This window comes from Dipteris shenzhenensis, chromosome 26 (genome assembly GCF_047967505.1).
Source record: "Dipteris shenzhenensis isolate YYH24624 ecotype China chromosome 26, Dip_SZ_1.0, whole genome shotgun sequence".
Taxonomy (NCBI): domain Eukaryota; kingdom Viridiplantae; phylum Streptophyta; class Polypodiopsida; order Gleicheniales; family Dipteridaceae; genus Dipteris; species Dipteris shenzhenensis.
This window is the reverse complement of record NC_141621.1, coordinates 47,191,226-47,206,685: the sequence shown is the minus strand read 5'-3', so window position 1 is coordinate 47,206,685 and position 15,460 is coordinate 47,191,226. Positions and strand designations below refer to the sequence as shown.

The 15,460-nt window shown below is 40.5% G+C and overlaps 1 protein-coding gene across 1 annotated transcript; it reads left to right on the top strand.

The window, feature by feature from the left end:
- The first annotated feature begins 8,699 nt into the window (after positions 1 to 8,699).
- LOC147885181 (aspartic proteinase nepenthesin-1-like) lies at positions 8,700 to 10,719 on the top strand. The gene has a single exon (XM_087397887.1). It carries the CDS (start codon positions 8,702 to 8,704, stop codon positions 10,364 to 10,366), a length of 1,665 nt encoding a protein of 554 aa, XP_087254013.1. The 5' UTR covers positions 8,700 to 8,701; the 3' UTR covers positions 10,367 to 10,719.
- The last annotated feature ends 4,741 nt before the right edge of the window (positions 10,720 to 15,460 follow it).

The following is a 15,460-nucleotide window of genomic DNA, read 5'->3' as shown; positions in this document are numbered from 1 at the left end:
CATCACAGGCTAAGCTAGATTTCAGATTGGCTCAAAAGGAAAGAAGGAGGTAGATTTTGGGGAACTCAAATGTAGCACAAAGACATGCTCAGAGGAGACACTCAAGGATATTTGTAAACCACAAATGGGTAGATAGAAGCTAAGTGCCAAATCTTGTTCATCAATAGGTGTCATTTAATGTAACAATTTTTTTTTTTGCAATGAACAATCTTGGATCTTTCATTCATAAGAAGTCATTGTATGCAACCATTGAAATATTTAAAATGTGGTACATATATTTCTATTTCAAAATGTACATTGTTTTTGTCACGAATGCACATAAACATAACTAAGACATTCTAAAATAATAGTGTTCTCAAAATTCAACTCTACTTCCATCTTGTAAAATATGCAATGCCATACAAGCTATCCTTCCAGTGGTTTGCCAACTTTGCTTGGAATCCTTTTTGTGACTTTGATTGGAGACCTTCTTTTCTTGAGCTGAGGAGCAACCAAACTCTTCTCATTTTGTGCAAGAGTTGTTGTTGTCGTAGTTTGCTCTTCATCTATTTTGTCGAGAAGGGCCACCAAAGAAGGCTCTCGATTCCCTATGAGCTTATGCTTTCCATAACATTCCAAGGAGAGGGGATCCTTTACACCACAAGCTAGTGCCCAGGCAGTATATGTCAAAAGTAACCAGCTCTTGAGCCTTGCTTTTTAGCATAACACCAAAAAATAATTAAAGTAGAATGCTTCTCTATCAGAATGATCTTATCTGCTTGCCATGATATAGGATGACCACCCAAAACTTTTGACAAACACTTGAAAAAATAAGTAATAGCAACTCCATCATTGCTAAGAAATTTGCTAAAAATCAATATCTTTGTAGCAAATAGGTCTTTAATATAATGAGAAAGGCTTGATAGTTTACCAAACCTAGGAATTCTACTTCCAGCTACCCTCAGGAGGAATGTGTCAAGTATATCATCATTAAGCAAGGAGATACCCATCTCCTCCTTCCCCTCGGAGCTTTGACTGCGGAGCTCTGACTGATATCCAAGCTTGCTGTGAGGTTCATTTGGGCTTGGGTTTCCTAGAAGATTGTCTCATCCACCTCTTCATACATTTTTCCTTGCTCAAAACAGATGGACAATTCTTCCGAAGGATTGAATTTGTCCTCCAGCTCTAACAAAGGATTGTCATCAATCCTTACTTCCTTGTCAACCCTGCAAGATTGTGCAATAAGGGCAATTGCATAATCCTCTAGATCTTCTCTTCCAATGCTGCAACTGCAAGCTCCTCCTCTTTCGGGTTGATCTTCTCTTCGGCCTCTAGTAGGTCTGACTTATCTTCTATTTCCTCTTCCTCATCACTATCCTTTGTGTCCTCAACTGATACATCAGCATAGTGTACATACATGGCAAATGCAAGTGACTCTTCAAGTATCTTGCAATTGCCCTTGTGTATAGTGCAGATTCCCTTGTGGCACTCTTTAAAACTATCAAAGCACTTGTGCATTTGATACCTCATCCTATCATTTGCGACAATGTCCTTGATATGTATAAAAGTCTTGCTATTGACAACTTTTGATCCTTCAACTGTCCGCTTGTTGAAGGATTCATACATCTCTCTAAGAAAATCCTTGTGCTATGTCAAAAGAGACTACAAATCCATCTCCTTATTGAACATCTCATGGTATTTGTCATACTGCATTTGGCATTTTGACTTTTGTAGAAATTCGAAGAGCTATAGTTGGGGTGACTTCTTTTCCTTCTCCTCCTTTCCCTTAGCAAACAACTGACTGTCCACCTTTGTCTAGACCCTTCTCATTGGGCTTTCTTCTCTTGACTGCATCATACAAAATTAAAATTGAGTCCTGCACATGTAGCTAAAAAGAAATAGAAGCACTCAAAAAGAAATTCTCACCAGGAGATTCCTCCTCCCTTATAGCATAAGTTGAGAGGTCAATGGTCTTCCTTATTGGTCTTGTTGCATCACCTGCATCACCTGAATGGTTAGCTCCTCCTCTTTGAAAGCTTATAGATAAACGTGATATGAGTGTCTTTCAAGTTGCAGGGTTTCGAGGCTTTTTGTCACCTACGGATATATCAGTGTTGACGTTTGTAGTATTAGCTGATTTTGACATGAGTCTCATTGATGACAAGGCTATGATCACCCTCATTATAGGAGTCAAGAATGTCCTCGGCAAGATTTGAAGGAACATGGTGGAAAGAGGGAGAGAGAGAGTGTAGGCTAGGGAGAGAGGAAGTGATACTCAAAAGGAGACATAATGAAATGACTAGAGCAATGAACAAAAATGAGAGTACTTACATGTAGACCAAAGAGCTTGTAGCTTGATTAGAGACGTAGGCTTAAGTGTGGTAAGCAAACATAGTGCATCATGTGTGAAAGGGACATGCATCATCATGCTTGGGGTAATGAAGGCTTTCGCCTTCATTGGGGGCTAAGGGTTTAGGAGGACTTTAAGGGTTAGAGGGAGGTTCATGGTTTAGAAGGAGGTTCCAAGGTTCAGAGAGAGGTCTAGAGTTTAGAAGAGGTTCAAGGGTTAGAAGGAGAATCCAGGTTCAGGGTATAGTACATGGTGGAGAACTCATCTCCCTCGTAGATCATGGAGGTTAAGGGTTGAGGAACTAAAGGTTTAGGGGGAGCATAGGAGTGGGAGAGGAAGAAGATGTAAGAGCATGGGGCGAAAGGAGAGTGAGAAGAAGGGAGGAGGAAGGAGGAGGAGGAGGGAGGAGGAGGAGGAGGAGGAGGAGGAGGGGGGAGGAGGAGAGGGAGAGGATGGGTTACAAGGTTGGAGGAGAGGGGAGGAGGAGTTGCAAGGTTAGGACATGCTTTTGGACGTGGAGTGCAAGGAAGCATGGACACTTGAGACAATTGCTTGGAATACCAAAGTAGAACTCAACACAATGCCCCAAAGAGTGTGGGCTTCATTCCATTATGAGGCATTTATACAATTTAGAGAGCTTCTCTCTCTGCATGTAGGAATTGTAAAACATTCTCTCTCTACATGTAGAACTTGCATATAGAAGTTACATGTAGGAGTTGCAAGTTGCATTACTAATAAGGTTTGTACTATTTGTAAACTGGTATTTCTCTATGCATTCTAGAGACTCTTGCACACCCATTTGCTCAACATGATATTCTAGTTTTTTTAAGAAAATTGCTTCTAATTGTGTTTTTAACCAAATAATAGCTAGCACACATAGCATGTTTTGTCCATAAATCCGATATTGGGTGTTTTTATGCAAAGAGGGCCTCAAATCACGTTTTTTGGGAAATATTCTTGTCCTCTACGGAGCAAGGCCTGGGATCTAAGGAAAAGTGAGGTCTAGACAATCACAGATCAATAAAACACTACTGCCCACAAATATAGCAGATTCCAAAGTGGGATATATGAATACCTGGATTTTTTTTGTCCATGGCTAGCCCTAGTGACTTGTTTATGGCTCTTGCACAGGTGCAGTAAGGGGGGGGGGGATGATGGTAGTGATGAGGTTGTCCAGATGCAGATAAGGATGTGGTGTTAGAGAAAAGAAAAGAAGATAAAAATTGTCGGAGGGATGGAGAAAAGTGTAGATAAGAGGAGATGGCACAGTTATCAATGCATGTCACATCAGCCTTGTCAGCCACATGTGCAAAAAATGGTCTTCTAGGTATGTGTGCATTTGTTTGCTAAAATCATTGCTTGCACAGATTTTGAGACCAAACTGCCACTAAGTAGAATTACCCTTCTCTTTTCATCTCTATCTCTAGTTTCAGCTGCCTCCAACCTCACCAGCTCACCACCTCCATCACAGAGTCCCACTGCAGCTCCAACTCCAACCTCACTAGCTCACCACCTCCATCACAAAGTCCCACTACAGCTCTAGCTCCAACCTCACCCTAGCTCCATCACCCACTATAGCTCTAGCCCCAACCTCCCTAGCTCCATCTCCAACCTCCCTAGCTCCAACCAACCTCACTAGCTCTAGCTCTATCCTGAACCATCACCTAGACCTATCTGTCATCAGGAGACACAAGCCCAGGTAAGTAATCTATCACCATCATTGGTTTTTTCCTATTATTAAGGTGAAATGGCCATTCTCTAGCTTTCTCTCAAATACAATTTATGAGTTGTTTTTGTTGAGCACATCTCATTTGCATTCTAGAGTTTAGGAGAACATTTGGTGCATCAAATTGATTGATTAGATTATGTTGCAAAGGAATTTGCTCAAAAACACGATTTCAGCACTTTCTTTATATATTTCCTCCAAATTGCATTTTCTAGCAAATGTTTGCATGCAGTATTTCTTGTTATATTTGGATTCATCTTAGCAGTAGCAAACATCTGCATTCTAGAGTTTGATACATAAAAATTAGGACTAAACTACTGGAGTGTGTTGCTGAAGTATGCAAAAGATTATTTGCTGAAAAACATGATTTCTTGAAACAGTTTGCCTATATCTTTGCTCCAGATCACATTTTCAAGCAAACTCTTGGGTGGCTTATTTCTTTGTTATGTTTGGGTTTCTGTTTAGGAGAAGACAACAATAGATTATGGCAAGAACCAAAGCAACAACCAGAAAGAAAGGCAAGGGACTTGACATTGCAGGGGCTGCCACAGCTCCATCCAGGTCAAAATACTCAAAGAAGGGGAAGCTTGTGCACATGCTAGCAAGGAACATGAAGAAGAGATTGAGCCAAAGTAGATCTGTCTTGATGGAGATCAAGAAGGCTTAGAAAGCCATAGGGTATGCAGTACCCATGGCACCATTCCAGATGCTTGTGAGGGCAATATGCATCAACTGGCACGTGGACTTTAGATGGAAAAGAATTGCACTGCTTGCTCTCCAAGAAGCTACTGAAGAGTGGCTTATAGAGTTTTTCCAAGACACGATGATGGTAGCAGCACATGCACATAGGGTGAATATCATGAAAAAGACATCTAAACACTTGTAAGGGTCAGGTATAGATATGATAAGATCCTTAATGTAGAGGATTGGGATGATCTAAAAATGAGAGATATCCTGTTGATACCTCCAGCCAGAAAACCTAAAGCAGATGAAGTAAAGATCATGGAGGTCACTCAACAACATGAGACCATAGGCAAGGTTGCCTATGCTGAGTCCCTCAGGCAGAGAATTAAAGAAACAATGTCTGTCTTGGAATCCTAGATATTACTGAGGCAGGTGCAAATTTAGTAGAAGCTCCTATAATTTGGACCAAGGATTAGAATATCTGTAAAGATTGTGAATGATGACCTGGCCTGGAATTTGACACAAGATTGTATCATGGCTTTAGCACAAAAAGAAAACCATGTCACTTGCACAATCATGCTTGCAGCTCTATAGTAAGTATATCTTTCTAGGTCAATTTTGTTTATGTCTTTGTAGCATTCACTTTTTCATAGGCTAAATGAAGTGGTTTTTTGTAGATTTTTGAAGAGTTAGATCCACCAGAGCCTTCAACACTCCATGTATATAGTTAATCCAACTATATCTTTCAAGTTGAAGGATAGCAAGACATCAACCAAAAGCATTTCCAAGTGGTTTCATTTTTGCAATTTGGATGTGGTTGATATAATTCTCCTCCCATATTGTTCAAAGTATGTTCCTTGACCTTTTCCACTGCTACCCTCTATTGACAAAATCCTAATATGTTCAAATTGTATTTACACCCTATTGGTCTAATCCCCTCATGTTTGTTATTTTTCTTGTAGCAGAGAAGAAAGCAAGGCACAAGAGTCTTGTGGATTTGAATTGAAAAAATGGGGAACACGGGGAAGCAAGAGAGTGGAAGACGGGGGAACACAAGGGAGTAGGAGAGTGGAGTTGAATTGAAAAGAGGGGGAGAGAGAGAGAGCAGTAGAGAGAGTAGAGAGAGACTGAAGACAGAGAGAGAGAAAGAGAGGGGGAGGTTTTTATATATTTATAAATAAGTATATTTATATATTTATTTATAAATATAAATATAAATATATATAATTATATTTATTTATATACTTATATATAATATGTATATATATATATGTTGTTTTTTAATTTATTGAACAGAGAGAGAGAGAGAGAGAGAGAGAATATAAAATATAAAATATATTGTATAATAGTATATTATATAAAATATAGATATAATTGTATATATATAGAGATAATAATATATATTAAATATTACATAATATATTGTATATGATATGATATTATATATTATATAATATATAATTAATAATATAACATATTATATAAATCTAAAATATACTATATACATTATATTTAAATAAAATATTATATATTAGTATATAATATATAGAGAAGTAGTGAACGAGAGAGAGAGAGTATAAAGTATAAAATATATTGTATAATAGTATATTATATGAAATATAGATATAATTGTATATATATAGAGAGAAAATAATATATATTAAATATTATTTAATAGATTATATATGATATGATATTATATATTATGTATTTTATATACTATATATATATATAAATATATAAATTTAATGTGTGTGTGCGGGTGTGTGTGTGTGCACATCCGTGCATGTGTGTGTGTAGAGAGAGAGAGAGAGAGAGAGAGAGAGAGAGAGAGAGAGAGAATAAAATATATAATATATTGTATAATAGTATATTATATGAAATATAGATATTATAGTATATATATATATAGAGAGAGAGAGATAGCGAGAAGAGAGAGAGAGAGAGAGAGAGGAGGGGGGTGGGGTAGGGGGGTAGAGAGACAAAGAGAGAAGTAGCGAACGAGAAAGAGAAATAGTGAAGTAGAGAGAGAGAGAGAGAGACAGAATATAAATATATAATATATTTATATTTAAGAGAGAGAGAGAGAGAATATAAAATATATAGTATTATAGTATGCTATATAAAATATAGATATAATTGTACATATATATATACAAAGAGAGGGAGAATATAATGTATATTAAATATTATTTAATATATTGTATATGATATTATATAATATATATTATGTATTTAATATTATATATATATGAATATATAAATCTAATGTGTGTGTACACACACACACACACACACACACACACACACACACACACACACACACACACACACACACACACACACACACACACACACACACACACGCACATGCATGCACGCATGCATGCACGCACGCACACACACATATGGAGAGAGAATATTATGTATTTTATATATAACCAATTGGTGCCAACCTTGAGGGTGATGTTCACCACTAAGAATTGCCAAAGATGTATCCAATCAGACGGATGTCAACCGAAAGGATTCGAGATAATAGGTTTGTAATCATTGCCTTCTTTAAGAAAAAGTAAATTCGTCAACTAAACCACATGCACACCCTATGAAAAGAGATTATAGTCAAGACAAAGTCGAATTGTTTATTTTATTTTTTTCCCAAATGCCTTGCAGCATGATTTGCAAACACAAATTCAAAATAAAACTCATCCTGCCCTAATTCCATGTGAATGGAGAAGCGATTCACTTCATTGACACATCAGCTTATGGAAGATTTATGTAGCTGAAAAATTCAAGGGATTTCCATACCCAATACATGATGGGTTGTGGTAGATTATAAATCTTTCCCTTAACATTTTTTGAATTGTGTAGTGGATTTGCAATATGTTGTGTGGCTACATCGGCAATAATGCATTTTTGATTGCAGCATGTAGGGTGAAGAAGATAGAGGACAGAAGCTATAGCTTTTTGTCCTAGAATTGGCAGGGCTACGTAATGTTTTTGTGCAAACTCCATCAAATGGGTGCATGCAACCTTTGAAAAGGTAGCATGAAAAATGGGTGCATTCAAGTAAGCTTATGTAGCTACACCATCCTGTTGAGTGTATAGCTTGGGCCCTCTACAAAAGTAGAATTTTCATTAATTGTCGACCTTTTCCTGACATTCTTGGCTAGGAAAAGTTTTGATGATGGTCCTGTCTAGAGGTGGAGGATAGCGTTGAGAGGTATAGCAGGTTCCTTCGAGGGCACTATCAATATTTTCATCAATAGCCAGAGCTCACCACCTATCAACCTACACTTTCATGTGTAAATATTAACCTGTAGGTTGTAGCCATTGGCACGCTAAATACGCTCAATACCATCACAAGAAGAAAGTGAGCAAGCCTTTGGATTTTATGTGCGAATGCAAGAGCAATGTCTGTCGCCAAGTAGCTCTACCTTTGTTGCCATCTTGAAAGCATGTGGCAACACAACTTTGGATTCCATTCTCAAATTAGCAAGGTTGCTTTTGAGATCCCACGTTAAGACCCAACGGAACGGGTCTCTAGCCCATCGTAGACGGGTCACATTACTCGTAGCTTAAAAAGGAGCAAGGGAAAGCACATTGCACAAGCTTTTTTGTTTCAACATAAATTCGACTTTATAAAATGAAATAATACATTGGGGTTATAAAAAAATGAGAGGTGACAGCGGGGCGAGGGTTAGAAAAAAATGAGAGGTGACAGCGAGGCGAGAGTACGTGGGACGGTACTCTCGCCCCGCTGTCACCTCTTGGGGCCCGCGAGTCACGTTGCTCGTCACGACGAAAATGAAAATATTTAAAAGCAGCAGCTTTTTAAAAAAAAAGGGGGTATTATGTAAAATGATGGAGTTTTGCAGCGCCGCCGCAGCTTCAGCTGTGATCCTCGAAGTCTAGCTACTTCATGTTCATCTTTGGATCTCCATTCTCGAATTCCAACGCCCTCCATGGATCCTCTCTCTTTCTCGGGACTCTCGTCCCCTCCTCCCATTCGTCTCCTCTTCACTTTGAACATCGTCGCCCTTGCCCTCTCTCCCTCCTTCCACCCTAGTCGCGTCCTCGCCACCAGCCTTTTTAGGGCTCACACTCTCCATCCTCCCCATTCCGTAAGTCCTTTCACAACGTCCCCCCATCCTCCTCAGCAACGCTTTCGAAGAATCCTCCACGAGGGTCTCTCGCTCAGGTTGATTCACAGGAACTCTTTGGAGTCCCCCGCTCGTCGGATGTATTCGAGCACTGCGGAAGAGATCCTGGACATTGTCGCGTTTGATGAGGTGAGATTGAAGGGTTTCTACGGCACTAGTCTCGGTACAGCGAGTACACATCACTGGAATGCAAGGGTGTCCACCGAAAGTGCTCCTGATCAAAGCTGTGTCTCTAGCACTGATCCATCTCCTGCACCTGCACCTGCACCTGTTCCAGCTCCACCACCACAGACTAGCACGGCGCCAACACCGAATGAAACAGAATTTCAAGGTCGAGTCATCTCAGGAGCCTCCCTCTCCGGCAATATTGGACAGTATTTCGTGGAGTTCTTTGTGGGCACGCGCGCCCAACGCTTCCTCTCCATCGCAGATACCGGCAGCGACCTTGTGTGGGTGCCATGCTCACTCTGCGAGACGTGCGCCAGGGATGCTTCTGCTGCTGTTTTCTTTCCGGAAAGCTCTTCCACTTTCACCCCGATCTCTTGCTCCTCCCAGGAGTGCCAGTTTGTGCCACCGCCAGCAGGAGCTACGTGCAGCGAGCGATCCCCAACCAATTGCACTTATGAGTATGTTTACAGTGATGAATCAGACACTAGAGGAATATTTGCATTCGAAACATTGACGATGCGCTCCAGCTCAGGAAGGATGATTGCCATCAAGAATGTGGCGATAGGCTGCGGCACAAACAACACAGGTCCCAGCATCAGCAAAGTGGGAGGTGTCATCGGGCTGGGACAAGGCCCTATCTCCTTCCCAAGCCAGGTCGGCGACATGTATGGCAACAAGTTTTCTTATTGCTTCAAGAGCTTCTTCGAATCGAGATCCAGCAGCATGCTGGTTTTCGGAGACCAGCCAGTCGGCACTAGGCTGAAGTCCCTTGTTCAGCATACGCCTTTTGTGCCAAATCAGACGTCGGCCACGTTCTACTACATAGCGATCGAGGCTGTCAAGGTTGCAGGAAGAATTCTGGCGATTTCTCCGTCCATTTGGGCGATCGATCGCCAGGGCAACGGGGGTGCGATCATCGACTCGGGCACAACCCTTTCCTACTTCCTGCAGCCTTCATATGACATTATCGTCGACGCATTCGAGTCAGCCATTCCCTACCCTCGCGCTCCTGCCACCGCAGGGTTGGATTTGTGTTACAACGTTTCGGACAGGAAAAGTCCTCGATTCCCTACGTTCTCGATAGTCTTTCGAGGCAGCGCAGTGTTCCGGCCGCCTGCTCGAAACTACTTTTTGAGTCCAACGGACGACGTCAGGTGTTTAGGATTCCTCGGAAGTCCAGAAGGCTCGGGCTTGACAGTTCTGGGAAATCTAATACAGCAGAACTTCTATGTGGAGTATGATCGAGTGAACAATCAACTCAGTTTCGCGAAAGCATCGTGCTCCACCTCAGATCATTAGTCACATTTGAGCCGGAGATCAATATTAAGAGTTTAATTTCGAATGAATGTGAAGAACGTAAGTCTGTCGTTCTAGATCATTGGCCGGAACCATGTGCATTTTAGGCGGTTCTTTCCCGCCGCCGATTCTTTTCGCTGCTCTATATTCATCCATTCTCTACGTTACTTCGTCTTCGTCCATCTTCTTCAGTTGGGACTGGTTTACAACAATTGAAAGCAAAGCATCAGCTTTCATCTCTCGCTCTCGTCATTTTCCTTAGCCACCATATCTTGAAATTTGATTTCCCATGCCATGGCCGGAGTGCAACAGTGCAAATAACAGTTCTCGTGATTGGAAGGAAGTTTATTCAGAGATTGCGCAACCAGGTTGATTCCGCATTGTTTATCGACCCTGGTGAAGATTGGATTTGAATAACCAATTCACAGACACAACTCTCTCTCTCTCTCTCTTCCTGTTGACATATATATTAATGCAGGCAAGCGTTTCTCAAGGATGAAACGCATTTTAATCAAGAACTCCTACGCGAGCGGTGTATCATTGGCGCGATGTTCACGAAGTCTGCAAAAATGGTGGATCGTGATGACAAATGACAACTTTCACAAGCTTTAGCATTTCTTTCATTCACGCTGAAGTAGCAGCGGACATGCATGAAAATGAGAGAGAGGTACATAAGCTAGAAAAAACATATGCATGAAAATTACATGAGAGAGAGGACATGTATGAGAGAAAGGTTACAAAAACATTATCTAGCAAAGTCTCAAATATGAAATTTGATGATGTGGGTGAGCATCCTTCATTCTACCAATGGCCTAGTGTGCTTGTAGCATTTCCATGAAAGAGTGCATGTCGATGATAAATTCAAAATGCATGCAAATTAAATTTATATTCAAGAAATTAAACCCCGATGAAAGTTGTCTTGTAGCACTAGAGAAGGCCTTTTCGCACATTGTCGTGAAAGTCTCCACGTCGATGAGATAGTGTAGTCCAAGTCAGTTGAGTGGCGCAAAGCTAGCTAGGAAATGATGCTCTCAATCACTAGCTGCCTCGTAAGTCTACTTTTGCATATTCATGTCTACCATGGAGTTTGTGGTATCACTGTAAGGATCAACCTCCAAGGACTTCTATGATCACCAAGCTATTGCTTGCATACATGTGTTGTAGCTTTGAAATATCAACCCATAGCTTCAGAGTATGCCTCATGTTGCAACCAGGTATGCAGACTTACATGATGAGCGGCCACTGCAACCCAATCAACGCCGTATCCTTGACGCTCTAAGTCTACAAAAAATTTCCTCACTCGTGTGTATGATCTATACTCTGCGTCTGCAGGATGACGATGAATTAGAGATTCTTGTGAACCCCAGTTAAGAGAGTTAGATGAAGTGCCATATATGGGTAATTAAACAAATAGAAATAAGAAATTATTAGAGAAATAGACCCACCATCCATGCCTCATAGTCTTTCCTTCCACCACTCTTGAGGTGCGAAGCACCTACGGTGTCCAACCGTCTCCTCACCGTCCTCCTTTGATTATCAAACTTCTCTAGCGTTTCTCTTAGCTCTTTCTTGGTAAGCTTCCAATCTTCTATGTTTTCCCATGAAAGCTTACTCTGTCTAGCCTTCATCCTATCTCTTATCTCCGACATACAATGTCGGAGTACCAAGCTCATGCAAGTTTTCATGTCCTCATCATTAAACTCATATCCTGAGCGGTTTGGAAATTTCTCCTTGAGCACCACTATGACATATTTCTTTGTTGTCTCATCTTGCATGCGCCTGCCCGCAAATATACGCCTAGGAAAAAATGAGGTCATTAGGCACCTCATATAAGCAATGACTTTTTTCCCCTTCTTATCCTTGAAACAATGTCTCGAATCCCATTGAGAGTGTATGAAAGGTCCTCAGGGTCAATATGCTATGGTATGAAAGGAACGCTAGAATTGGGAGTGAGGTGGAGCGAGGGGTGGCAAATTGACTGGGAGTGCCGGAGCAACCTAGGGTAGAGGCAAGGGTGGTGGAGCAAGAAGAAATAGGGCTAGTACCAACAAGCTGTATCCGCTTTTGAGCCATATAGACTCACATGCACCTTTAGTGAGTGCCCTATATTCTGCTTCAGTCGAAGACAAAGAAACAGTTGGTTGTTTGTTTGACAACCATGATATAGCACCTTGACCAAGGAAAAATGCATATCCCTATGTCGATCTCCTGGTCTCATGATCTCCGGCATAGTCCCTATCACAGTATCCATGCAACCTTGGATGACTTCCTCTATATTCCATTCCAAACTGTCTTATACCTCTGATGTATCTCAAGACTCTTTTGGCTGCATTCTAGTGATACTGTTGTGGATTTGCCATAAATTGCATGCAAGTGAGCTTACTGCATAACATATATCTAGTTGTGTGATAGTCAGATATATAAGAGATTCGATGAGCTGCATGTAGTACGTGTCATTGCCAACTGTAGCCTTTTCTGAATCTCTAGTTATAAGTTTCAAACTTTGTTCCATGGGAGTGGCTGCATCCTGCAATCTTGTAGTCTACCATATGAAACTTCTTCAAGAGACTGTCAACATATTTGAGCTGACTCATAAAGGTGCTGCCTGAATCTCTCCAAGACTCAATTCCAAGACATTAGTGCATACGACCAAGATCTTTCATGTCGAACTTTGTAGATAAGTCTTGTTTCAATTTCTTAATGAAGCTATCCTTGATTTCGATCGCAATCAGATCATCTATGTACAAAAGTGCAATAGTACTATCTTCCCCTTGAACTTTGTAGTAGAGAGTATGACCTGCTTTGGATTTCATGTATTCTAGATCAGAAAAATACTTGTTGATTCTATTGTACCAACTTCTGGGTGCTTGCTTTAAGCCATAGAGTCTTTTCTTGAGATGGCAAACTTGACTCTCATTCCTTGGTTCAACATAACTTGCTAGTTGTTGCATGTAGACTTCCTCGTCTAGGTAACCATTCAGAAATGCATTCTTGACATCGAGTTAGTACACATTTCATTTGCTGAATGTCGCTAGTGATATTAAGAACCATATGGAATCCATGTTTGGTACTACTGTAGCATAAGTCTCATCATAATCTTGACCATACTACTGTGCAAATCCTTTTGCAACTAGTCTGGCTTTATATCTTTCAATGCTTCCATCTAGATTGTACTTCACTTTGTATATACCCATTTGTTTGCTATGGCCTTCTTTCTTGGTGGAAGGTCACATAATTCCCTTGAGTATTATTCTTGTACAAAGCATCCATTTCTTAATTCATAGCAGGTTGCCATTTTGGCTTGTATACTATGTCTTTGAAGTACACTGGCTCTTCTATAGCCATGATGGTAGTCATAAGAGCATAGTTGGTGGTTTCAACCTCAATTGCTTTTCCTTTCTGAGCATATGTCAATCTAGCTGGTGTTTTGCGTTCCTTAGTAGACCATTGGAGTTGTTGTGGCTCATCTCGAGGTGCTTCTGGCAATTCTTGCTCTTCTTCATCAACCTTTTCTATAGATTACTAAGTAATTGGTGCATCTATCTCTTGTGTATTTGAGGTTTTCCATTCCGATTCCTCATCAAAGATTACATCTCTGGAGATAATGACCTTGCGATTGATGGGATCATACAACTTGTATGCTTTGTTGTCTTCACTGTAACCAACCATGATGCGTTTATGTGACTTTGCATCCAATTTCCTGCACGATGATCATCATGTATGTGGGAATATGCTATGCAACCAAATATGTGGCTTGTGTCTAGTGAATACTTCATAAGGTGTCAGACCTTGAATTGTTTCTATCGAAACTTGATTAAGCAAGTAGTTTGTAGTGGCTATCGCTTCTTCCCAATATTGATTTGGAAGATGCTTCTCACTGAGCATTGCTCTAGCACTGCCTACTAAAGTACCATTTCTTCCTTTCAGCTCTTGCATTCTACTGTGAGGAGTATTTGCACAAGTGAATTGTCTCAGAATGTCGTGACTTTTGCAAAAGCTCATGAATGTTGAAGACATGTATTCACCTCCTCTGTCTAATCTCATGACTTTGATCTTTTTGCATGTTTGTTTCTCTACCATGGTTTTGAATTCTTGAAATCTGGAAAACACTTCAAATTTCTCTTTCAGAAAGTAGACCAAACAATATTTGCTGTAGTCATTGATGAAAGTGAAGTACTCAAGTGAACCATTGATGCTCTAGCATAAGCTATCTGCATGTATGAAATCAATAGTCTCTCCTATTGCTGTGAATTGATTGTTGTAACCTTTGATCCTGAGTACGTAAGCATGACCAGTTTTGCTGCTATTGCAAAAACTCTGGTTGATTTGGTTTCTCAGTGTGAGAATCTTGGAAGTGTCCTTAGAGTCGTAGAGAGTTGCGAACATATCCCATGCTTCTTTCAATGTTTTGATGGTGTTGAGCTCTTCTAGCATGACATGTTGAACATTCTGCTTGATCAGATGATATGCATACTTGTCTTTCTTGTCCCATTCTACCTGTGCTTGGGCAATGGCAACATCTGCTATAGGTGCAGAAACTATTTGTGTACCTGGAGATCCCACTGTAGATCCCATTGCTGGTGCTGTGACAACAACTGGAGTAGAGCTACTATTAGCTAGATCATCCAATGGTCTAGGTGTAGATCCATTGACACACTCCCATTTGTCCTGAAGTACAAGAATGGTCTCCATTCAATATTTTCATGCTAAGCTTAGTAGATGCCTCCAGATGATTGCGGTTGCTAGTCGTAGACATGGTGCAAGAAATGTACTCAAACTGTCGTGAAAATCACTGTCTGAATCAATTGCAAAACATTGACTGTGGCAAGTGAAATCTGAATTGTCAGTGAAGATAGATCAGGAATATATTATCCAATCTATTACAAGGCTTGTGGCAAATGATGTCAAAATAGCCAAGAGGCTTTACAAGGGTTGAAATGCTGTGCACGAATGCAAGAAAATAGCTTGATTAAAGGCTTTACAATGGTGGCAATGTGAAGTGCAAATGCATAATAGTCTACAGTCTGCCCACTGATACAATGTGCCAATACCATTGAAGATTGCTCATTGACTGATGAACACCAGGTTTCAGGTAAT

Coding starts and splice junctions, on each gene's coding strand:
- LOC147885181 (XM_087397887.1), top strand. CDS start 8,702: ATGGATCCTCTCTCTTTCTCGGGACTCTCGTCCCCTCCTCCCATTCGT.